At 41.8% G+C, this 26,752-nt stretch overlaps 1 protein-coding gene across 10 annotated transcripts in view; it reads left to right on the top strand.

The window, feature by feature from the left end:
- The window catches only part of wdr81 (WD repeat domain 81), a 52,954-nt gene extending 34,091 nt beyond the window's left edge, over nt 1-18,863 (top strand). For 9 of the 10 annotated variants that reach the window (XM_087135225.1, XM_087135222.1, XM_022240964.2 and 6 more), the window contains 13 exons: nt 427-603; nt 1,621-1,750; nt 2,269-2,393; nt 2,902-2,952; nt 5,103-5,271; nt 6,202-6,269; nt 7,531-7,587; nt 7,746-7,969; nt 12,194-12,383; nt 12,603-12,742; nt 15,265-15,361; nt 16,006-16,106; nt 17,610-18,863. In XM_087135225.1, coding sequence (XP_086991351.1) covers nt 427-603; nt 1,621-1,750; nt 2,269-2,393; nt 2,902-2,952; nt 5,103-5,271; nt 6,202-6,269; nt 7,531-7,587; nt 7,746-7,969; nt 12,194-12,383; nt 12,603-12,742; nt 15,265-15,361; nt 16,006-16,106; nt 17,610-17,738 — 1,658 coding nt within the window. In that variant the 3' untranslated portion in view covers nt 17,739-18,863. Of the gene's footprint in view, nt 1-426; nt 604-1,620; nt 1,751-2,268; nt 2,394-2,901; nt 2,953-5,102; nt 5,272-6,201; nt 6,270-7,044; nt 7,101-7,530; nt 7,588-7,745; nt 7,970-12,193; nt 12,384-12,602; nt 12,743-15,264; nt 15,362-16,005; nt 16,107-17,609 lie in introns of those variants that run through there. The other variant, XM_087135235.1, reaches the window with a different exon arrangement.
- The last annotated feature ends 7,889 nt before the right edge of the window (nt 18,864-26,752 follow it).

Raw genomic sequence — 26,752 nt, 5'->3', positions numbered from 1 at the left:
TGTTTCTAAGAAAATGCCAAGTTTTAAGGCAAAACAGAGAGGCAATATTCACTGAATGTGAAAAAAATTAAATATACATACACCCTAACTTGTGAAAGAAACCGCCATAAATAATTCATGCTGCGTTGTGTGTTAATTGCCATGTGTAGTGGCTTCCACATGCATGAGCTGGTGACATTCATATTGAAACTAGTATTTCACTGAATCCCTACAAACTCAAGAATTAAAACCTAAAAATTTTTGAAAACATTAAAACGTTCTGTTAGAAAATGGAGTTACATGTAGTTTTATGAAGTCCTGAAATCTTCATGACTGATTTCCAAATAATCCGAACAGACGTTTATGGCTATAAAAATGCCAAGTTTTAAGGCAAATCAAAACATAATTACATTGCATGGTTTAATACTTTGTCCTTACCTAAATTAGATTATGAGCGTCAACACAGTCATCAGTTTTCTCGAAGCACAGACAGTGAAGATATGTACTGTGAAATCAAAGTGGACTCTCAAACCAACCAGTATAAGATTGGCACACCTACCAAGCTTGAATATCTCCGTGGGGAAGCAGCCCGATCACCACCTGCCCTCTCAAGTCGTGTCTCTGGTATGTAGCCGCTCAGAAACAAGGAAGCATAGTTGACCTTACTATTTGTTATTTCTTCTTTCTGGTAAATTTTGGGGAGAGTTGCTAAGAAATATCACATTATGATCTTAGCTCATTGTGCAACTGTTTTGCGTTGTGACTTGACTGTCAAGGTGCCTTTCCATATGCGCGTCAACACTTGTGCCAATCGTTGCGTATCCATCAAAATCGCCCTTGGGGCAATTTTGACGGCTGAACGCGATGCACACGGGGTTGATGTTAATGAAGTTTATTTTTGTGCCTGTGAAAGCATGAACACTTCCTGTACACAACACACCCAAAAACATACATATGGAAAGGCGCCTTTACTGTTTGCAGTTCAGTTCTTTTGGAAGGAAAGTGTACTGTGGATCAATGTATTTAAGAGTGTTCACACAAGACTGCCATTCCTTTAGTCAATCTTACAGCGAAAGACCCCGCCTCAAAAAACCAACCCCCCCAAAATTCTGTCTTAGTCTCACTCCTCACTCCCCCTCAATCACCCCCTACTCACCCCTGTATAACATCCCCAACTCACCCTTCGCTGTCCCTTCTCCTTCCCTGAAGGCACAATATCCCCAACTCACCCTTCACTGTCCCCTTCTCCTTCCCTGAAGGCACAATATCCCCAACTCATACCTCACTTTCCCCTCACCCCTACCCTTACTGTCTACTATTCCCAACTTTCCCTCTCCCCTCTGACTGTATACATGTACATCCCCAACCTGCCCCTCACTCTCCCTTACCCCTCTCCTGTCTTTATATATTTATACCATCTCCAACTCACCCCTCGCTCTGGCCTATCCCCACCCCTGACTGAGTACCCTTTCAGCAAAAACAGATCTGTTGTAATTCCAAATAGATGTACAACACATACTGTGTTCTGTTTTTGTCCTTTACAAAATCCTAAACATCTTTCCTGCTAGGAAATTTGTGAGTTTCTCTTCAGGTTTTTAATCTGGATTATTTTAGCTCAGTGTACAAATTGCTGTTCCATAGATAACACTGATACCCTTGAGGATGTACATATACATAGTATAGACCCTGAGATAATGAATGAGTTGAGGGAAGCCTTCAGCCCAGAGATGGCAAATACAGCTTACATTCCACTGTGTCGGCTCACAGGCAGGTATGTGCAACAAACATCTAGACAGAATCTGAATTCCATTTTTTTCAAGATATTTACAATTTTTAGGTGAGTTTTATAGTATACAAGGCCTTGAATTGTATACAAATCCTTCCTTGATCAGGTTAGTTTCGAACTGTGTGTATTGATGTATGTACCAGTCTTTTTGATTTTGACCAATTTACGCTGTTAAACTACTAGTCCAAGTACAGGCCTTATTAGCCTTTATTTTACCAAAGAGCTCTTTGATTTACACAGATTCAACTGTGCTTGGTTGCAGCTTTTCTAATTTCCCCTTATAATTGTTTGAAAGTGATTGCTCATTTACCCTCATAAGTGTTTGAAAAGGAGGTCTTTTTATTTGTTCAGTGCCTGTGCATATTTCCCAAATTCTAAAATATTATTTTATACGTGCCGAATTGTTCATTATTTTTGCTAGCCACTGGCAAGGAAAGGTCCATTGAAAATTCATAGGGTGACTGGTGAGCATGATTTATTTCAATTTATTGTATTTTTCGTAGCATCCACATGGAGCGTATTTTATACAACCACGAGCTCATCTGGAAATTGAGCAGTCAGCATGAGAAAATGTTAGCTACTCAGAGAGCAGCTGCTACTTTCAATACAGCAGGACAGAGTGAGACAGGTGAGTGGCACTTATAATGAGATTGGGAGAAAATGGTTCATTTCAGTTTCATCCATCAGAAATGACTGAAGTACAAGATTGTCGTCTACGAATTAAATCAGTTACACTTTTCCAGTGGGTTGAGAGTATTTATATCCATGGATAAGATTGTTACATACCCATACCAATGTGCTCATTTGCACAACTTTAAAACTGCCATTGATTCTGACTCAGAGATTGGCTGAAAAATTTGTTTGATATGTTTCACCATCTGCAAAACTTTAAGAAGAGTATTTGTCACATGATTCCTGCGTCAAATGATCATTGAAGTGATGTCGTCCAAGGAGTTTTATGTTTTAACCACTTCTTAACAAAGAGTTCAAACTGATTTTTGTTGTAATGAAATGATAGTATTTGTCCTCATTTAAAAACTAAGACCAGGAGGCGATTCATTTTGTTGTCAGAAGTTATAGCATAATGTGTCATTGTGCGACAAATTTGTTGGAACAAAAAATTCTAATTTATACAGAAGACATAGAGCAGAGCCAGACATCTTGGTTTGTGGACATTGGAGCTCTGGGTAAGTTTTGTCACTTCAGAATTAAAATTTCACGCATTAATTTGACAAAATAGTCAACTGTGGAATGAAACATCTAATGAATAAGGTCCAATTATTAATTTTGATCATAATTCCCTATTGAATATTGTTTGGGTGGCTCCAAAATTTATGGAACTGGTTCTGGTACCACACAAATACCCGGTTCCAAGTTGAAACTGATTCCGGGTAAGTCAAAGAAAAACACAAGAATTTAAAAATGCTCTATTTGTAATTTTGAATGTCTGAATGTCTACCTGTAGTATAGAATCACAGAGAGAACTATTTCTGGATGGTACAATGTAGCATCTATTGTGTATTATATGCCGTCACAAATGCGGTAAAATTGCTTGATTTTTTCAAAACATATTTTGTACTGGCAGCTTGATTCTGTAGCTTGCACGCGCGGCACTTGATTGTACTCGGTGAACTTCAGTGCTGGCTGACGTTGAGTACGAGTCATGCATTGTATGTACAGCATCGGTACCGCTGGTTTGGCCCAGCTACCTCGCCCATGCAGGCAACAGCGCGGCATCAATCAATCGACCATGCTTCAGAGGGCCATGCACTGTACACTACTAGACTTGTCTTAATACATGCATCTATTTCATTTTGCGGGGATTTGTGTGGTACCCAAGTCTGGGCCGCATGTAAGAGCTGCAAAGAGAGCGTTGCCATTCCATGCTCCAGCTGCGCATGCATTCCTCAGTGTTTGCTTTTACTGGATATGCCCCCTCCCATATGAGGCAGCCCAGTATTAATCAGTGAATCCTCGGATGGAGCACACATGGTATCGTCTTGACGTTTTCATTGGCTGATTTTTTTATTCCCCTTGATTGATTTCCACATGTTGTACATATATATTGTATAACTATCCATACTGGGGCCACCGAAACAAGTTGTAATAAGGTGGCTGCCGATAGCCCATGATCAAGACGGATTACTAACCATAGAAATTATAAGTAACACACCAGTGACACTTCCGCCAGTAGTCTTGTTGGCTGCTCATGTTTTATCAAACAGTGTCATAAAGTTGCTGTAATATTGCCGTCGTTGTGTTCCTTCCTTGCTCAGTACAAGATGAACGTTTAACAGGGAAGAAACAGTCATCAACTCATCTAGACGAACGCATGTAAAAAATTACATCCCCCACAGGTGCCATGGTCCAATATTGTCACTGGTCTATCCTGTGTTCTATCCTAGAACCGATGCTGAAGTACGCTCTCTTTTTTCATCGCAAAATACATGAAAATGTTTTTTTTTTCTTAGGCATGGAGGAAGGAACATGGGTTCGCTTTCTTAGAAAGATTATTACAATTTATAGTATGGGGCCATTGTCGGATGTAGTTCAAATGCAGAGGCCTCACATTAAACAATTGGCTGTCTATCTAGTGAATTCTCATCAGAGAGCAGGCGATCAGCAACAAGGGTTTCTTATAGGCTGTTTGGGTTAGATTACGCTAGGCTTTGAGTGGTTTCCTCGCTCTGTGATTAAATTCGGTATTGGAATAAGTCAAATCAAGCTCCAATCTTACTTTTTTAAGGCAGGTAGGAATCACATACCCACTGAAACTGCCTTAATTGAGACTTTTGTGAGTACCCAGTTCTGTAAAATATCGATACCTGAAACCGGTTTCAAAACTTGTAAAACTGGGTAGCCGCTGGAACCGCCCAAGCCTAATTTGGATAGCAGTAATTGTGCTGTATGTCTTGAGGCCGGTGTGTAGATCACTATTGCTTGTCTATGTCATATGTTGTCTGAATATTTCACTAGTTGAAAGCAAATTCATTACCTTAGTGTAGCTCATACATCAAGTTACATTGCATTTATTGATGAGCGAGATTTAAACGTTTGCAACAAGTTTCATGTACATTTGGTAAGCTTTGTGTTTCCATGGTTGTAGTGTGCAGTCATTCGTGGTTGTGATGGGTCAGTTTCTCTTGCAGCTTTTCTGGGGTTGAAAACAAAATGAATCTGGTCACAAATTGAATGAACATCAAATATTTGTATTTTTCATTGGTTTTTCGTTGCAGAAGGTTTTTGAGTTTTCAAGTTCAAGCTCCATAGACACACATTACAAATGAGAATGGCCCTATTGTACTTGATTGTACTTGATCTGACATTTATTAAACAGACCAGAATGATGATCCCCTACATGTCAGCAGTGGACTGAATGCTCAGGTTGTTGGTAATCGCATTGACATTGCTAAATACAGCAGTGATTCTGATAGTGGAGGTGAAGAGACTAGCAGCAATGCTGTCAGACCTACCATTCCTCTCAGGAGCAAACGGCAAAACCCAAGGTACAATAAGTCATGTCTCAGTACAGATTCTAAGTTGTGAAAATAAGAAGAAATCTGTCATTGGTAAAGTGTTGAACTGTTCAGTGGTGGTTTTCATGTTTGTTAGTTGGACGTTCTGTCTACACGTATCTCTTGGACTTATTTTGCACTTCTATATTTGCCAAATGGCTTGATTTGAAATGGTGTAGAAGTTTTCAATTTTTGGCACTTAAAATAAGTAGTTTTTACAAAATAGATCTTCATACAGTGCAGATAATCTACAAGTTAGACATTGAAATTGCTGAATGATACTATTTCAACTAATGGTGATGTTCAGTTTTTATGAATGGTCAAATATTATTACATTTTGGTCATTCTATAAACTCAGGGTCCAAAAGTGTGATCATTTTGTCTCCCTGTTACACCTAACCTGTGAAATTTGACATGGAAATATCACCTAAATATTGATTTCAAACTATTTCTATATGTTTGGCAGGTATTTTACATTAATTCATCACTCTTGGAAGTTAGACAGTGTGTTCTGAACTTATGTAATTATGTGTCAGATGTGAGAGGGACACTAAAAAAAATCGAACCCCTAATTTATAGAGTGACCCATTTATCTTAAACTAAAAGCATACTGAGTTCTGCATACTGATTTCCCCAATTTCAATCTTGTGTCATTTGCTATGCTATTGATTCAGTTCATTTGAAAAAAAAAATGCCCATCGTTATTCCATAAAACCAGATTAGACTTTTGGATAAACAATTCACAAATTATTGGGTGATGATGGAGCTAGAGCCAGAATGATAAACAGTAGTTACATTTATTCAGATACGTGTCTTGAGCAAAAGTAAAGTTGTTGCAGATACATGTTAGAGGAAAACAGAATTATATTCCAAATGCTTATTTGTGTGTGCTTGATGTACTTATTTGTACTGATTCCTTAGCTTCAAGATGGGGAAGAGTAAACGACAGTTGAAAGGGGGATGGCTGTCCTACTGGGAAAACTACTGTGGTAAAAACACATTCGTTTATAGTTTCTTAATTTTTTGAAGATGCTGTTTTAATGAAGGTCATCTTGAACTGAACTGTCAATGTCCATTGGCCAGTGCTACTAGTGGCTTTTTTTTTGTCTGCAGAAGCTGTGTGTTTTATGTGCACAGAGGCCTTTCCACTATGTATATCTGATCTGGGCACAGTGGGGCTTTTGCTGCAAGGGGATTTTAGGCATTTACAAAAATTGTTTCATCACACTGTGTTTGTTGTCCTTGCTGTGTCTCTTCTTGATAACATGCAATAGCTAATCACATTATCTTTTCAAAAGAAGTCTATGTAGCCATTCTAACCCAGGTTGTTGAGGATTCATTTTGCTAACAAACCAGCTTTTTTCATGACAGTCTCTTTCCTTGTCACTTATTTGACTTTGTCATGGGAATAACAATGTTTTTGACAAAGTGACAAATGTCAACCCAGTCCCCCACATACATACGTACATACACACAACATTAGGTTTCCCGTCTGGCAAATTTAAACAGTAGCCGAAGAGTAGGCCTTCACTGTATCAAGGGGACAATTTCTTTTGTTAGGTAAATTAGGACAAAGTTGTGGGCACAGTTTTCTGACCTCATAATATTTGGATTCCAACAAAATAGGTGAGATATCATTCATGTGTGTTTGTCCTCACATGCGGAACAAGTATATGTGTTCTAGCTAAGTTCACACTTTTGCAGCTGCATGTACTTGCATAGTTATGCATTGCTAAGTACACCTTTTTCTTGCCCATTGCTCAGGATTCTTGAGAAAGTTTGTAAATATTCAGCACTCAGCTTGAGTGACAACTTGCAGCCTGCCCCACTACATCGTTTGTTCATGTACGTGTACCTGATTCCATTTGCAAATGGTAGACTGGCAAGAAATTTCTTGGGAGATGCAGTGTGGTGACAGGTCTCATCACATCATCTCTTTCTGGATCCTGTATTTCCCCGATGTAGTGGGAACACAGTCCATGATGCGACTACTGCTGAGGGAATTTTGTTGCCTGCTATGTGCCATATGTGTTCACTGACAACATTCTGAACTTGTAGCTGTACATGTATTTAAGTGGGTTGTATTGTCCAAATATGTCGCAATATACCGTACATCTACATGTATATGGATTACTCAGTGGAAAATCACAGCTTCAAAGGTTGGCATTACGTATTTTACAAGTCTGAAATTTGCCAGAAATATTCACAAGTAGGAGAAAATACTCAAATGGGTTACTTTCTTTACAACAGAAAATTCTCCTAACTCCATGCTGACTTTCAGCCAGATCAAGCTGCAGACGTTTGTTGGTAAGACATACCATTATAAGTAAAAAAGAACATATGATTGTACCCAAAATAGATTGATAACAAAAGCACCTGCAACTCCACACATTGTGACCTGAGGCCTACACTGTTGATTTTTGCTATCAAAAGTCATTTTGCAAGCTCAATGACTTTCTTTTCAGGCCACTCAGGGGGCATCAAGGCATTGTATGTCATGGACAATGAGAACTCCTTCATGAGTGCAAGCAAAGATAAGACTGTGAAAGTCTGGTCACTTCGTAATCAAGGTGATGGATCCAGTAAATCTGTTTGCCGTTACACATACTCCAAACACAGAAAAAGCGTCTTTGCAGTAACGTTTTTGGAGTCACAGCGGCTGGTTGCATCTTGTGATGGAAGCATTCATGTGAGTTGATTGAGTCAACTAAATTCTTCAATAATTCCATTGTGGCCAGTCCAACATTTTCTTTTAATACATGATAACAAACTTCATTTCTCACCCCTTAAGAATGCCCGTGAAAACCATGTTATCCCTGGGAAGTTAACCACATACTAAATTAAAATTATATGGGGTTGTATGCATTTAGTGGAAATTTACATGTGTGTGCATGCTGCATGTGCTAGTACATAATGCCTTTACCAGGTCCTTGTAAACTAATCCGATTAGACGCTGTAACTGGGGTGGCACCGCACTCACGCACACTCTGCAGCTTGAGGTGTGCATACATTGGGCACATTGTAACACCCTATTGGTCAAAGGGGCATGTAACATGGCACCGCACTCACGCACACTCTGCAGCTTGAGGTGTGCATACATTGGGCACATTGTAACACCCTATTGGTCAAAGGGGCATGTAACATGAGCGTACCACTTGTCCATGAGTGTTGCGCCACCGCAGTAATGGCTTCTTATTCTGGTTGTTGAATTACACTATACAAATACTGTATATACGCAATGTATATTTCCTCTAGGAAGTTAACGGGAGGCATCGCGTCTATGGCGCTCTACCTACGCAAACAGTCACTACATATGCAAATTTCTCATGTACCTATTATTATTCGCTGAAAAGATTTGATCACCTGTGATGCACCCTGACCTCCCACAATGTATCGCGGCCTCGCCACCATGATCGTCCTTTCAGCACCGTAACGTAACGCACATGTCGTTTGAGACATCTTCGATTTATCAAGATTCCGTTTTTGCTACATGATTCTGTGTCGATTTGATCACCTTTCCTTCTTTTGTAAATAAAGTATTACCTTGATTTCATCCATTTATAAATAAGAGTGTTCTTTTTGTGTATATTTTGTGTTCGTCTTTCAGTTTTCTTGTATGTGCACCCTGCAGGTGTTTACCGTCAGTACTACGATGTTCCTGTGTCTGCCCTACCGGTAAATTACCGGCCCTAGCCTGTTGAATTTAGGGGGGTCGCTGTCAGGATCTGTCATACTTTCCTGCCTTCTCTAGCAAAAGGCCTTACTGTCGTCCGGGGGGGGGATCCAGCCAGGATTTGGCCGGGCCCTTGGTTTGTTCGGCCCCATGGTGATGATGGGGAAGCTCCGTGGTAGACTGTGTAAGACCCGAGCAAGGACACTGCCAGTATCTGGCGAGTACCCTGTCTCCTTGGTCAATTGCTGGTGTTACGATCCGAAAAGCTCCAAACTATTTAAGAATAGTAATTATACCAAAGCTTGAATTTTCCCCCATGCAACAAAGAAATCACACAAGATCACACTGATATAAGGAACAAATAAACAGGTATGATTTAATGATAATGTTACACTCAACATGTAAAAAAATAACAAAGAAAATGCTGATTGGAGCTAGTAAACAATGATAAGGAATATCTCATATAAACAAGTGTTCTTACGGGCAAGAACTTGGTAGGCATTAAAGTGAAGAATGCTGGACAGATGGCGAAAAACAGTTCAGTTCCTGACGATGCAAAGTAGAGCTGCAACAGAGACAAAGACCACGTCCAATAAGAATAACCATGCTCAAGATGAAATGGTGAGGGTGTGATGACCATCGCAAATATGGGACTTGATGCTCCCACAAACTGGAACTGGATTCAGTTCATTAACTGTTTCGTCCAGAACAAAATTCAGCTCTGCCATTCACTTGGTCTGGACAAACCTTTCTTACCAGAGTCGCCCCACAGATGACTTGCCACCACAGGTTAAAATGGTGCAGAGGTCAACAAGTCAAAGACTTCTCACAGCCCATATACGGTGGAGTTGTGTGTGTGTGTATCTCTCTCTCTGTCCTGTCCTTGCCTAGTCTGCTGGAGAGCCCGTCTTTTATAGCCTACAACTCGTCGAGAAAACGTCTCAGTTTCTATAAAGTTCTCATTGTTACATAAGTTTCTTAAAATAGACTTTTTAGCATTATTTAATCTCACAAGAAACCTCCAGACTATACACTGGATAACTGGAAATATTGTCAGCTTACAAGAAATTTCCCAGACGTACAACAAGAATATTCATGACTACTCATTCACTGTGACGTGGGGTCAAACGCGGGTCACACACAGAACTGTGTGTGGTACCATTACATAATCCGCCACATGTACACAGACTGTGTGTGTAAACATAACACTGGCCTGGTGAGCCAGCCTGGACTCCAGAGAGAGTGCCCCATTAGACTTCTCTCAAGCCCATCCTACCATCATCGTGAAGTTCACCATGCCTTTTGCCAGACATAGCCCAGATGAATCCATGTGGCATTCCAGCCAGCATTCCCCCAGTGAAGAGTATCACTTGCTGTTTGACATCATCCAAGCATACCACTTCTCTAGCGGCCCCCATGTGTACTCCCTCTCACCCAGATAACGAAGTCACCAGGTTGGGCTCCTCACGAGTGCTGGGGCCTGCCCTGCCTGGTGTGCCATCGAACCATGACACCCTGGCACCTGCTAATTCTTCTTTGGGTTCCGTGGAGCCTACCAGGTTTTTATGCCGCCGGGGCTTCAAGCCCCTTCTGCCCTCTACGGCCATAAGCCATGATGACACCAGGCAGGGTTCCACACCGGAATCGTACCAGCTAGACATTCCTGGACAGGAGCAGGCCACTCCCTATGCGATGGTGCATGGCTCGGAACGAGACATGGCCCTGGTCATAAGACCTAAGTCATAAGACTGGTCTGGTCATAAGACATTCCCTTAGCCTGTCTGGCCGTCAAGCTCTGATGAACGTAGTCAACACTACATCAGGGTTCACGATGTAAGAGCAGTATCTGTATCTTGGTCTCACTCTCGAGATGTTTCCATTGCAGACGTCTGCAAAGCTGCCTGTTGGTAGTCTCCTTCTGCCTCCTGCAACTTGAGGAATGTCCTGCAGAGCGACACCGCAAATGGCAGGACAATCCTACTGTCTGCAGCATAGAGGTCAAAGGGACGGATGGACAACTAGTCATCATGAAGTTCATTTACTGTTTCTTAAATTTATACACTCTTCCTTGTTTATATGTGAATGTGTATTCTTGGCATTACATGTGTCATTGCCAACCCCCCCCCCACCTAGACCGGTGCTACTCTGCATATGTAGTGACTGTGTGGGTAGGTAGAGTGCCATTGGCTCCTCTCCCGCATCAAATGTGGGTTGGGTTTACCAGATAATATCTACCCAAACAGACCTCTCCCACCAGATAATATCTACCCAAACAGACCTCTCCCACCCGTCCTCCCCACTCTTTTGAGTTGCTTTCGAAAAGGACGATCACGGCGGCAAGGCTGCGTTGCATTGTGGGAGGTCAGGATGCACCACGAGTGATCAAATCTTTTCAGCAAATAAGAATAGGTGCATGGGAAATTTTACATATGTAGTGACTGTTTGGGTAGGTATTCTCCAGTAGACCTGACCCACACTGGATGTGGGGGAAGAGTTTTGGCATGTATAATGCAGATAAAATGTGCAGAGTGATTTCCATGTGCACGCACAAACAGATCTGCACAAGCTTGTGTAGTCTCAGTATGGTGATCGGGCTTATGGGCAAGTTGAAATGCAGTGCACCACTGAGAAGTTGCCATAGAGATTGCTGTGTGAGGGGAACTTTAATTTTTCCCAGTGTTCGTCTGGGTTGAAGATTCAAAAGTATTTTTTGCATATTGATGTTGTTTATTGATGGTGTTTTTTGTGAGGCAAAGGAATGCCCCGATCAATCAAACTATTCCTCAAGTTGTCCATTTACATTAGCTGAAATACAAATTGGGGCGAGTCGCTGTGGTTTTGTTGACCGTGAAAAGAAAAGATGATCTCTCTGTGGCAACCGCTCGGTAGTGTACTAGTTGGTGTCTCTCTTTTTTCCTGTGGAAGGATACTACTGCATAGCCAAGTTTGAATGAAATCTGAGTGACATTGTGCCTACTTTATCAGGATCACATCAACAGTCAAGTGCTCCATTCGTTAACACTGGAGAATCAGATTTACAAGTGCTAATGGCTTCTGTCATCTTTGGATCTAATGAAACTTCTTCTAGTCTGCGTTCATAAAGCTTTCAGTCTCTCCAAACGTTGTATCTATCTAGATGTACTACAAACAACCTTCCACGTGTCAGCTTTTGGAAGGAGAAACATATTCTTTGTATAATTTTATTTTCACATCCTTTTTGTTTCTTCTTTCTTACTGAAGTTGTGGGACCCTGTGACTTGTGATCTTGTGCATTGTTATGACCTCACAAAGTTTGTACCAAACATTCTGGTGCGCATGCCCCCGCCAAGCCCTGTGCTAGTCGTAGCTACAGCCGAGTCTAACGTCAGGCTCATTGACACTCGAAGTAGTGTTGTGCAACAAGAGATAAAGGTTGCCTCTGGAACCCTGGGTAAGGTTTAAGTAACATAACTCCACAATCATGCATATATGCACCATACTTTACCTTCTTTTACAATTATGCTAATAATGCTAAAGTCCTCTGTGTAAGTAGGGTCAGTGTACAAAAGATGATTGCCATTGTAATCAAGCTAATTGTTCTTATGCGAAGAGTTATTTCATAATTGAATCCCTGTCCTGATGAGTTTCATCTTTTTTTTTCATATATCAGGGTTAATTCGCTGTCTAGCCATCAATCCTGGTAGCAACACCCTGGGTGTAGGCTTGTCTTCAGGTGTTCTTTCCATGGTAGATATGAGTTCTGGGCTGCTGTTAGGTGGATGGCGTGCTCATGATGGAGAGATTATGCAGGTAAAGATGTATCGGAATAAATTGACATTGAAAATTTATTCATAAATACCTTAGATAGTTTCTCTATTCAACAACGCGCAACATGGCTGTGTACTAACCTTTTGATAATGCCAGCTGAGATTTGAAAATGACTGCTGCATAAAAAACACTCCGGCACCTGGATATGAGATACTGTTATTTGGTATACTGTTTCAAAACAAGGCTGGATTATCTCCACTTTTGAGAGTGAAAAAATGTCGGTAATGCCCAGCAGCCTGGTCTTTTGTTCCGAGTACGGTCTTTTGTTACAAGGCCCAGTTCCCTTTGTCTGATTTCGGAAACCCCGGCCACACATATAAAGCATACGTGTCCGGTACCGGAATCCCTGGCAGGAAGTGGTTAAGACTGGTAATAATGACTTCAAAGTAGAAGAAATTCTAAGTCTTTCTTGCAAAGGAATAACAGACATGATGATCCCTATCATGATTGCACTGGTATGTATTAGTGTGCAAAGATGTAGACGTGCCCAGTGTTCTTGCATCAGGGTTTGGTTATACAGAAAATCTGACATTGCTGGATTGCTACCAAACAACATTTTGACCCCAAGTGACAGTCATTAAAACACTTAGAGATATAGAAAGATCTGATTTTGTGACTTGACTTCCTGAAATCTTCATTAGATATAATAGTTTCAATCATTTTTGACAATGTTTACATGATGTTTCTTACATTGCTGAGCTCAGAAGTGTCATTATTGGTTCTGTGCTGTATTAAGTGCTTCTAGTCCAACCATTGTAATTCTTGCAATTTAGTAGTGGGAATCACTGTAAGAATACATGTATTGTGCCTTGCTTCTCACATTTCGTGGACTCCAGGAATTTTACTTCGATTTGTCCTCTGTGAATAACCTGAAAGAATATACATGCTTGAACAAGAAATATAAGTTTCACAAACTTTAGCTATTACTTGGTTGTTTATTTTCAACCCAAATTTTTATAAGTGAAGTGTAGGTGTTGGTCAAAAAAGCCTTGGGCTTTTGGCCACCACACATTTGACACATTTGAATGAGCATTGCATTGCAGTGGTGGGGTATTGGTGATCACAAATTGTTGTACTAAACAACCACTTGACAGAACATTTTTGTACAGGGGCCATGTTCTTATAGAGGCATTCTACTGTACTGTCAATCAGAGCTGAACATCAGCCACACATAAAACAAAGCAATACATCCTTTGAAGCTTTGGAAGCTAGTTAGCTCGCAGTGAGGTCCATGCAGTCGAGACATTTTGAGCTAATTTATTCAATAGGACATACAGTCATATGTCTTGGGTCTTGATATATATATACATACATTTTTTTGCTTAAGCAACTGTATTCATGAAGTTACATGGAGCATGTGCTCACTGAGTCCTACCTCAAGCCACACCTGCTTCAGATTTCATCCATCAATGAGCCTTCCTCTACACAAGGGGTGTATTTTAACAGGGTTTATTTGAACCAGATGCCCCTTTTTTGTTATGTACCTGCAGCAATTAGTTATCATGTTTTTGAAGCATTTTGCCATAATACAATTCTCCTGTAAAGTTTTTCCATGCAAAAATGGTGTATTACACTTTGAAATAAAATAAACCAGCATTCGTATTCAAGGTTCTGCCCTTATTCCAATGTATATATTCACTCTGTATTCTTAGTGTGCTCCTAGAGTTGTGAAAATAATATGATTGACTACTTGCTGTTTCATGACTCAAAAGGTACATGTATTTATGAATGGGAATAAATTTGTGCTTGGATGGGCTTAAACGTTCATTGGAAGTATTTATGGATGCAAAAATGGATTCTTTTTTGGAGAGCCTGCAAGGCAAATGTGAGCCTATGTAATACCAATTTCTGTCCGTCTCTCCAGCCACCTGGCCATCGGGCTGTCTCTCCGGCTGTCTGCTCAATGTGAAATTTTTGACTTTTGGGTAGAGTATGTGTCATTACACTTGTGTACTATATGCACACTTTGATTACATTGTGTGCCAAATGCAAAGGGAGACAGGTGTGGATGGTTGGGTAAGGGGAAAGAGCAGATAGGATGATGGGATGGGATCGGGTTGCAGCAGGAGATGGATGGGATGATGGAAAGGGGGCAGAGTAGGAGATGGATGAGATGGGGGGGTTGAAACCTTTGAAGTGCCATTTCTTTTACATCCACGATGTAGTCATTTATCATACAACTTTACTTGCTGTTGCAATTTTGAACTTGGTTAGCATGATTCCTTGTTTAATTCCATTGCCATGTGTAATTTGCATATATGACTTTTAATATGAGCTACTTCTGAGATAAAGAAATTGAGATGCATATGAAGCAGCGAGCCATGGGCTTCGCCATTCTAGTTTTTTCCTCAGTTTTTGTGGACACCTGATGAATGAAAAGTTATGCTTTCCTATCAGAAAGGTTCAAGAATTTGCTACGAAAAGGCTACTCGATTCAGATGGGTTTTCAGTATTCATTGGCAAGAGGATAATTGAAACTAAAAATCTTTGGTGGATTTTTGCAGATTAAAGCTTGTAGTGGAAACCAGTTCCTGACATCTTCAGTTGACCATTCCATGGCATTGTGGAGAGAAGATGGCACCAAAGTCTGCACATTTAGAGGTTAGTTGCAACAGGCTATATGGAAGGGTGTTATGATGCTACTTTTCAATGATGCAGTAATGTACATGTATCATGTTACTGAGGTTAAGATTCTTTGAATAACTTGAGACCGTCTCAGCCGGCATGCTCTGACTGCAGTGTACCACTGTTGTGTTCACACATCATGTTGGGACCCTAGGAGCAAATAAATATTTGGTATACAGAGTTCTCACCCGGCTGAATGTTTCTGAGGCATGTAATCACATAAAGGCAAACATGCATGGCCTACATAAACATTACTTCATTGTCTGACACTAGACTGGTTTGGTATATGTGTACTACAATTAATTGTATAAAAAAGTAACACTACGTTGGCTTGTCACAGGGTTTCAATTGCCAGATGGCAAAGGACCTGTAAGAAAAGTGATGAGTTGTAAGGCCGTTAGGTATAGAGTTACTGGTACTGTCAGGCAGCATTTTTCAACCAGTCACATGTAATTACAACTATATTATGCGATTAGATTCAGAGCAAGCTTAAGGTTTATGCCAAGTTCATGATTTTCCAGACAGAAACTCCTGTGATCACTTGTAATACATGAAAGTTATGCATTTGGTTTGTTAAATTTTTTGCATACATTTATTTAATGCCTCGAATTTCCCTGTAGGAACAACCGAGCCAGTACACTGTGTGTGTATTTGTAATGGACAGATAGTTTCAGCTACAACATCCAATAGGATTGGACTTCACACTTCACTAGATCAACAGGTATTTAAAGCTTGTACAAGGTAGTTTTGGGTTTTGATGTATTTAGTTTTGGGTTTTAAGTGTGTTTTGTTTTCTTTGGGGTTTTATGTTTGTGACAATGTTCAACTGATTATTTGTGTGTTTCAATGTCCTGTATTACTAGTACTGCATTTTGTAAAGTTTATGGTCTTATTGGAGATACTAAACTTTTTCTGTCTTTTTGCATGTTTTTTATTTGGGTGGAAAGGGTTTTAGTTTTTTGAAACTTTGTTTCTTACAAGCGCTCAGTTTGTGGAATGGCAAGAAAACCCGCTTATTCCATTGGTGACAGGAAGAAGAAAATTTGCATCAAAATTTGTGACAAGTTATACTGATGTATTAATTTGACAAACAGCAGAACGTGTCACTGCTGTCTTGCTGCACATTGCAGCCTTTAGAATTCTGAAATGCACAGTGCATTGTAGTTATATTAAAGTACCTCATCTTGAAATATTATTAAACCTCAGAAATGCTATCTTACATTACAGAAGATGCCCGTTGTTGCTATTTTATAGGGTTTATTTCTCTATGCACCAAAAATACTGAACAGAGATCAATATCACAGGTCCCAGATCCTCATTTACTAAGCCATGCTCCAGTCAAATATTTAGATAAATTATACACAAATCGTGACTGCTTTCTCAACCATGATTTTAGTTATTGTCCCCAAAGTCAATGTGTCATCAAAGTTATATATGACACAGCTTTGACACAACTTTTCCTCTCCCTATCATCTCTAGTTTGTAATTTGTTTTCTCCTTTGGGGTGTATAGTCCTGCATGCATACAGTTGGATTATCTATTGTCAAATGTATTGGTTTTTTTCAGTTTCACTGTCTTATTTTTACATTTTATGTACGGTGATTGTGTTTTTTATTTTTTATCTGCCATACATTATAATGATTACATTACAGTTTAGGCATTAATTTCTGTAGTTCATTTTTTTGGTACTTTATTCCCCTGCTGATAAACAGCAGATTGTTTTCTGTACCTTTGGCCCTCTAATTGTCTTTAAATGTCGAAGCAAATGTTTTCCATGATGGCTCCATATTCTGCTGTGGGTAAGGGGTTATGCATTCAGCAATGGCTGTTGCATGTTCTTTCTGTAACAATATTCTTTATACTATCTAGACAATAAATACAACAGTAACACACAACAGTCACAGATGAGATCTTTGCGCATGCGCAGCGCTTAACCCACAACACAATATGGCAGCTACTGCAGATGTTTGCCTCAAAATTTGATGAGAGCTAGAGGACCAAAGGTACAGAAAACAATTTTTAGGGGCAAGTAGAATTTCCAATATATTCAATGCTCTATGGAATGTGGCCCCCTAGCAACGGGGACTTCCCACACACAGAACAAATGATATCATGTGGCTCACTGTATGGAGGAAGTCAGAACAGCAGAAATGGTGCTTGAGAACTTTGGCAAGAAAGATTTCAACATGACTGTTGTAATCCTGTCCTTTTTAACCACTTGCAGGCATCTTTTTCAAGTCACCGTGTTAGATCAGACTTACTCAAAGGGATGATAACAACACTCGATGTCATGCCACTGACTCAACTATTCTTACTGGGATCTGACAATGGCACGATTAACTTGCTTGCCTAAAAAATGGAGCCAGGCAGGAGGTCTCGTCAGAATAGAGTGATCTTTCATGAGAAGTCAAACAGTCAAGGAACGCATGCACTGTCTACAGCATGTACATGTATATTACTATACAATACTATTTTACTTGGTATAGACAATGGAGATGGCTTTTTTACACTGAATGTATATCTTTAGATTATTCCAACAAGTTGCAACGTTACCAAGGTCACGTTTTGCCACAACTGTGATATTCCACTTTGTATTGTACATTCCACGTCAGCATTCCATGCAGTTTATTGATATATGTGTAATTAAATAATCAGGACATAGGCACATTACAATCATAGATTACTATAGTGTGCATGTGTGATTGTGTGGATTGTCTTGCCATGGCAACTTGGACTACTTTGTAGGAGGTGTGCTAATTTTTTGAAGGGGCACTTTATTTGCCTCTTTCTAATTTTTCACAAGTACGGTGTATTTTTCAAATATTTTCCTACAGTGAAAGTAATGAATTGCCAATTTTGATTGGTGAGTTTACTTTGTGTAGGCTTTATCAGTTCAATGTAATCGCACTTGAGTTGAGTCGTCAAAAATTGTGCCTGAAGTCACACTCGAGTCTTGTCATTGACACGAGTCATTACAAATCTGGTTAAGAGACAGTTCACCAGGGTATTAACTTCCAGAATAATCTGAGTGACCCAATTAAGACATCCTTAACTTTATCTACATTTGTGCCAAAACTGAAAAAAACCTTATTCGTTCAACTCATAATGTTAGATAAATAAGTCTGTTACTTCTGCTTGTCAGGTTTTTTTTGTCCATGTTTGGTTCTTATCGGTTACTTGTATTGTAATTGTGTAAATGTTTATATGTTGTTTAATTATGTCTTTTTGATTTATAGTAATTAGAGTCCATTCCTGTTTCGTAAATATGTTATCTAATTAATTTTGCATAATATGAGAAACAATTTTAAATAAATGTCTAAAGTCTAAGGTTATTTTGAAGATTTGTCAACTTAGTATAAGAGCAAAAACAGGTGTCTTTGGTGATGTTTGTATTGTAGTTTTATTGTTGTCACGGAGCCCTCTAATTGCCTTAAAACACCAAAACATTAAAACATTAAAAGAAGCTTTTAGAAGTCAATCCTGGGAGCTAAAAACGTTTTGAATGAGTCAGTATCCCAACACACAAATGCAAGAAATGGCAAAAGCACTGCTGAGTGACTCGGATTCGAGTCATGTACTTGGGTCCCAATCTGTTGAAGGAAAAATAGGCACTTGGGCCATGTAATATACTTTTTTTCATGCCTTAATACATGTGTACGGTTCACACTGAAAAGTGGAGGAGACTCCACTAGAACCATGTTTGTGTGATTGGGGTGTTTGCTATCAATAGTCCAACTTAATTTCATTGTGATTTTGGTTTGAATTTGGATCAAGGGTTTAATCTTTTTGCATGCAATTTCAGTTGTAGTATTCAGTTGAACAAGGCAAATTAACTTCCATCAAATGACTTTGGTCAAAAGCAGTCGGCACAATGTGATCCACGTCCAGATCCGAATCCACATCCGCATGCGGATCCACATCCGCATTCGAACCTGCATTCATCATCGATCCGATCTTCATATGATGGTTTCGTCCCTTCGACTTACTCAGGTTCCGGCGCAGACTACAGCTCACCTCCTGCTCCCGCCCCTGGCCACCCAACAAGATATGATGACGTTCCTCCTTCCTCGGATCAACTCCAGATGGAGCGGGATACGTCCTCTGAAGATGAGGATATCTCCTCTGCAGCCAACCTTAACCCTCTTGAGGCATGGCTCCGTCTTCTTCATAAGGATATGATCCATATATTAGGCCTTCCAATCAATCTACGGCTGAGGCTTCTTCACATGCTTCCTTCAAGCGCCATCCTGCTGGGTTGGAGGCATTGATGCCGATTTTTTCCCAAACTTCCACTTGGCCGCTCATGCGTCAAGATGTTTAACGTTCTCGCGGGTGCCAAACAATGCAGTCCATACCCGCCCAGGGCCTTGACTTATTTCCAGTTTGCTAGGGAGGACTTTGATAACTTCCTCTCTGTCCCTGAGATTCCAACGGAGGCTAAATGTCCACTTCGCCAATCCTGTCCCGATGATTGCCGAGCTCGACCCTTCAGACCCCCACGTCAGGGCAGTTATGGTTCCGTTTGCCCCTTTCGTCAACCCAGTTACCAGACAAATCGCGGCCGTCTATCCTCCTCTTGGCCTACCAAGCCACCCCAGAGGAGCTTCAAAGGAAGAACTACCGAGCTGCACTACCCCTGCCTCCAGGGGGTAGGTGTCACTGACTATTCAAATTCGCGTCCGCCTGCCGATCTCAGACTCGTCGGTGGGCGACTTCAGCTCTTCGCAGGATCTTGGGAGAAAGTCACATCGGAAAGCTGGGTGCTCGCTACCATTTGTTACGGGTATGCCCTCGAATTCACGAGCACCCCTCCGTCTGTACCTTTCCTTCGTCCGACTTCAGTTCCTACCGCCAAAAACAAATAACAGGCCCTGGAGTCCAAGATAGACTCTCTCCTTAGGAAACATGCTATCCGCCCGGTTCCCAAATCTGAAGCAAACAAGGGCTTCCTTTCAATGTTCTTCCTCACTCCAAAGAAAGAACTCAACAGCTGGCGACCTGTTATCAACCTAAAACCTCTGAACTGCTTTATCCACATACTCATGGAGACCGCATGGAGACCCTTCGGATGGTCACCCAATCTCTACAGGTTCCATGCTGGGCCTCTTCCATAGACTTGAAAGATGCCTACTTCCCCATTCAGATTCACCTACAAAGCTACGAATACCTACGCTTCCTATACAAGGGGAACCTCTTCGAATTCATGGCTCTCCCCTTCGGCCTGTCTACTTCGGCCTGTCCACTTTGAGAGTGTTCTCGAGGGTTGCAAAGATCATCACCACTCACCTTCGAAAGTAGGACGTCATCCTGTTCCAGTACCTGGAAGGCTGGCTGATCATTGGCATATCTTTCAATGAAGCAGAAGTTTCTACCTGCCTTGCTTACGACATCACAAATCGGCTGGGCTTCATCAACCACGAGAAGTTGAATCTCGCCCCAACGCAATACCCGATGTATCTAGGGGCATCTATCGATCTTCAACGAGGCATAATCACACCGACAACCAAACGCATCGACCATCTTCTCGACTGCGTGAAAGTCTTTTCTACCGAGCAGTCTGTTCCAGCCCATTTAGGCTCCGTCTCCTGGGCTTGATGGCCAGCATGGTGGATCTCATTCCCCTCTGCAGGCTGTACATTCGCCCACTGCAACTTCATCTCTTAGTGCTCAACAGGCCAAAATGGGACTGAATCAAGCTCCAGGTCCCATCTTCAGACTTCATCCGCCCCCATCTTCAGTGGTGGTTAGTGAAGGAGCACCTCTCTCTCGGAGTTCCCTTCCCAAAGGTGAACCCAGAAATAACCATGACATTGGATGCTTCTCATCTGGGCTGGGGAGCCTCCCTACTGCCACTTCAAGCATCAAGAACATGGAACCTCCAGCTCCAAGGGAGTCACATCAATATACTGAAACTTCAGGCCGTATTCAATGCACTGAAAGCTTTACGCCCAAGCATCATAGGCAAAAGAGTCTTCATCCGCTCGGACAACTCCACAGTGGTGTCATACATCAGTCGCTAGGGAGGCACACATTCTCCCCGTCTATGCCTCCTGCTGAGACAATCTTTTGGGCCCAGGATTATGGCATCAACCTCCAGGCGACTCACTCCATAGCAGGTGCTCTCTCTCGGGGAAAGGTATGTTTCACAGAGTGGACTTTGCACACCAGTGTAGTCGTAGAAAAACCCAACATCGATCTTCTCACCTCGTCCTCAATTTACAATCCGACCTCGATTCATGGCTGCGTTAATACATAGAAGAGCTCTGTTTGCAGCTTTCACAAGTACACCCACACACATATCACACACACACACACAAAAACAAAAAAACAAGCGAGACTCATAATTATGTCCCTAAAAAAGTTCTGTATGGGGACATCCTGAACACGGTGTTTCAACCCTTGCCGACTCTATGTTGCCCGACAATGTCCTTGACTTGGGTGAGGAGTTTTAGAACACTAGAATTGTACCTGACCGGAGGTCTCCCTCTCTTGGTCCGCTTCGAATGACGCAGTGGTTGCTTCACGGTGAATGCAGACTGGTCCTCGTCCGGTGATTCAGGGTCCACTGTTCGAAGAACGGGAATTTGCTCTGGTGTTGCTAACTGCTCATGAGAATCTGGGGCTGAGGGTGCAGAAGGTTCTGTCTTGGTTACCCTCAGCATATCCGGGTGATTGTCGTTGCTGGAAGAAGTCTCGTTTGAGGCAGCGAAAGTTGGCATGGAACTCACAGAGCTTCCCCGCAGGACGAGGTAGGAGTTGGTGAGGGGAGTCATACATGTATGTACAAATGGTGTTGCCTTCAGCATTGACAGGATTTTCCCCCAACACATCTTGACAGGACGCTGGTATTTCAGGGTCAGGAGGAGTTGGAATCCCTGGTTGGGCATCGTCATTGGTGCACTGTGAGACCAAGTTGCTGTGGGGACCTGGGGGAGGGGGGAAACTGCACCTAGCGACTGCATCACCCATTCCATTTGTTGCTCCAGTCTCCTGATGGTATCCTGGCCTACCTTGATCTCTGCAGATGTCATCTGTTCAGTTGCAGTTGCCGCCGAGGCACTCTCACGCTCGGCGAGCTTGATTGCCCAGTCCTTCTTCTTTTGGATGCGTAGAAAAATCCGCTGTAAGGCCACAGCGAAATCTCGAACAGATTCTGCACGGCCGTTCCTCCGTTCCACGAAGCGCCTTTGAAGCTCACTCACTGTCAGTGTTTCTCCGTGAGATGACTTGAGATAGCCAAGAACATGCATCATCCACTGTAGCCCCGTTGGAGAGCAATGCCTTAATTTCTAAGCGGGGACTGCCCTTGAGCGTGTCCAGTATGGGGGGCCACAAGTGGAGAACTGAATTTTCCTGTTTTCTTTTTTCAGAAATAAATGTTTACCGGAAGTGACACTTTTTTTCAAAATTTCCAATTTTCTTCCGGCAGATATTTGAATTTTGCTTCTAGCCCCTTACAACCGTGGTCCAAATGTGGACAAATAGAAACCTCGAATTCCCCCTAACAAAAATCGATTGATGTTTGAAAGGTGGAAAACTGATTTTTCTCATTTTTTGTAAATTTTTATGCTTTTCAAGTTGCAGCATCTGATTTTCAAAATTCAACATTCTGCTAGTAGTAATTTGAATTTTAAATTGATGGATACTTCACTTCCTCAAAAGTAGGCAACCGGAAGCTTCAAACGTACCCATACGTTCAAAATGAAATGGTAATAATTAGGGCAGTTGGCGTTGTAACGTAATATGCATTAACGCCCAACCCAGAAAATTGTGGGCGATGCCTTGAGAACTTGTCTAAACACGTAAGCTGCTATTGGTCTGATTACTGATTTCATACATTAGGGGAGAGATTTTTCAGCTTTTCAGCTGATTTCAGCGTTTGTTTCGTTTTGAATTTTAGCTTTTCTTCACTGACTGTGTACAAAAGTATAGGAGATTTTTACATTCCAGCCTCTTTATGCCCCTTTTCAGCTGTTTTCAGCTATTTTTCATCATTGGTCAGTCTCATCCCTGATACATCGCAGTATTTGTACAATGAACGTGGACATCCATATACGTGTACGTACTTGCTGCTTCGAGCGGGAATAGGATGAGCACGCTTTTACTATCACCACAAAGGGAAGAATTGGCAAATACGAGCCACCGTAGAAAGTTTACTTGTTCACGCTTAACTGTTGTGTTGCTTTGTGCTTTTGCTTTCCGTTATGACTATTTCCATTATTATTTTTCTTTTACAGCTCCGGATCTATCTCCTCTATTACTAAAATTCAACTAAATAAACCCCATTTTTCTTTTCCACGAGGAGACAAATTGCAATCTCCCAGTATGACGCTATCAAAAAGGGGGAAACTACTGGCAAACTCGTCCACAGTTTGCAGTATCGCGAAGACATATCACCTCGTGCTGTAAAGCTAACGCTCAGCCACTCGACCGCTCGCCAAACGCCAAGAAAAATGAGGACTTAACGCCCCTTTTAGGACTCTTTTTCTCATATTACTCCCAATCCTCTCGGTAAGAACGTTTCGTTCAAACAGCAGCAGCAGATATCTCAACAGAATGAAAAACCAAAAGATTAATGAAAGCCATCTAAAGATGTTCCGAATAAAGAACGAAATATTAATTCAACATGATTTTATCAGTCTTTCTGGATTCTCATATTGAGTTGCCCAGTGGAATCAACAGAGTATACCTAGTTTGCAATGGTTCAGTTCCGTCATACAATACACTGTCCAGTTCAAAAATTGAAAGCGCACGCAGGCACACATTCTCAGGGAGCTGAGTTTTCAATATCGTTGCCTTAAGGCCAATTTAATGAGTGTGTGCCAATTTACTAAGTGTGCACTACTCTATTTCGTTTTGCTGCGACTTCCACCGGGCAGTTTGCAAATTTTCCCCACTGCACTGTTCTTCCTTTTTCACTATTGCTGACTTCATGTTTTAATATTCGGGTGCTTGACAAACCCAGCCACCGCCTTGAAGGTCAGTGCAGTGGTAAATCACGAAATCACATGCTGTCACAGCGCTCGTAAACCCCTATGGCGATCCCGCTGTTTATGTGCTTGTAATTCTGGGTCTTGAAGGCCACTGTGGGCGTGGAGCAAGGTGAGCATGTGCACTCTGATTGGCTACGTTCTGGCAGTACACAAGCCATGGGCGCTGTTTCCTTATTGGTCCATTCTGGTTTGTACACGGACCATCGGTACCGATGGTCTGTGTACGATGAATCGAGAGCGTCCGAGTAATGTATCAGCGCGCTGTAGTATCGTAACGTGAAGCACCTTGTCACGCCTCGATTCCCGACATACACAGTAAGGAACAGATGCGGAAGGCCTCCAACTTGTTCACCTGCATGCGATAGAGGACCACGTCTCTCCTCCATACAGCAAGGCCGAGAGGCACCGCTGTATAAACTCGAACCTTTGTTCAGGCAGACTTTCAAGTGATTCTCAAAGACACGCGGCCTCTGAAGCGTCCATATAGGATCGGTTCGCTTTATAAATGCAGTAGTTGATCTCATAGTCGAGAGCAGTCACTTGAGAGAAAGCCTCCCAAGTATTTGAACTTAAAGACCGCTTTAAGCATGGCATCACCCACAGTCAACTCCGGTGGGTCACCTGGGTCTCTGTCAGCAGGCTAGAACAGTATCTCATTCTCAGTTTCATTAGTGTTGATACAGAGTCCAAAAGTTGCATAGAACTTGAGAGACCAAGTTCAGGACCTCCTGCATGGCCTGCTGTGAGTGGGTGACGAGCGCACAGTCGCCAGCATAGAGGGCCTACTGCAGCTCCATCAGGAATAAGCTGTAGAAGGCCTACACTTTGTACGGGCTTGAAGCTTCAGGTCAAATAGGCTGCGATCAGTTCGGTGTCTAAGATGGATTGGACCTTCGTGTTCTCTTGCTCGGACTCTTGCAGAAGCATATAGTCATATTCATGGCATACAAGTTGAAAAGTACCGGCGCAATTACACATCCCTGTTTTACGTCCGTGTTCTTATGGAATGGAGTAGATTCGCCATCTCCCATCACAACACGCGCCTCTACACCATCGTGGAACTGCCGCAGCACCGACACAAATTTTTTGGTGCTCATTTTACTGATAGTTCCATTCAGTCCGCGGCTGAACGGGGGGGGGGGAGGTTGCAACCCCAACCCCCCTCTGGATCTGCTTCTAGTGTTTTTTCCACAAAATAAACAATTTTAATTGGCTTCTATATATATTATTTTACAGTTCCTCTCTTTCAATGGGGTGACATTGGTTAAGTCACAGGAATGCTAAATACTGGGGAAATAAACACTTAAAAAGGAAACCAACTTCAAATTCAAATGTCTCTAAACTTAGGTTTTACTCTCCAGTGAGACTTTTGTCTCTTCATGAAAACTGTGCCGATTCTTATGAATGAATTTGATGCAATCCCTCTTATGAGTATTAGGGCAAACTGCGAATCTTAATACTGTGGCGGTCTTGTCTTTTTCACTGAGTCTGCTACCCTGTCGGGCTGCCCACGTCAGCAAGCGGTTTAGCTTTGGAAGACCGGTGACGCCGATCAGTTTTGGCGGCACAACTCGTGGCGACCACGCCCAGGGGTCAGTTTCAGCGTCAACGAACGGGGACAATAACAACAGGGCAAATACAGTTCATACAGGGCATCACTTCCACAACAACATGCGCCTTCACAAAGACGCTTCACCTAAGTTACAACTACTCCCGCACAGCAACGTTAAAAAATTACAATGAGTATGAATCACTGCAGATTCAGGATTTGAAATGGACAATTATAGAAAATTGACTAATAGCGATTAGTAAGGTGATTCATGTCTCGATTATTTACATTACAAAATGATGCCTCCTGGGTGCATCCATATTTGTGCACAACCTATGGAACACTTGAAATTTTGCACGGCTTTTATACGGCTATTTGCATATCTGCGTCCGCATTCTAAAGCCGATACGCAAACAAAACGAACGCATAATCAGCAAACGAGCTTTTCATGTTGCGTTGCCCTGCGCTAAAAAACGCACACACGTGCACATATTCGCTGCACAAGAATTTTGCGGCGACGTTTTTTTAATTAGATTTTTATTGGTGCCCAATGAGCACGACAGTCGCTGCTCCAGAGCCGTCAACTCACTTAACACTGCATGACTGAATTGGGGGAAGGATTTTTAATTCTTTTAATTTAGCGGAACTTTCATCAAAAGACAGCCATCGAAAGACCTGCATCCGAATTCGGACTACCTTGCTCGAATGAATGAGAAGTTTGTGCTCTAGTTTGTGCTCACCCACAGATTCTGTGTATTGGTTTGCCGAAAGTGCGTTATGTGACGCTTTCACTTTTTTGCACTGCCACTCCAAGATTAAGAACTA

Source organism: Acanthaster planci, linkage group LG01, assembly GCF_054643075.1.
Source record: "Acanthaster planci isolate LZ-2023a linkage group LG01, COTS_SCS, whole genome shotgun sequence".
In the NCBI taxonomy this organism is placed as follows: domain Eukaryota; kingdom Metazoa; phylum Echinodermata; class Asteroidea; order Valvatida; family Acanthasteridae; genus Acanthaster; species Acanthaster planci.
The sequence above is the reverse complement of the archived record's forward strand: the minus strand, read 5'-3'. Positions and strand labels throughout refer to the sequence as shown.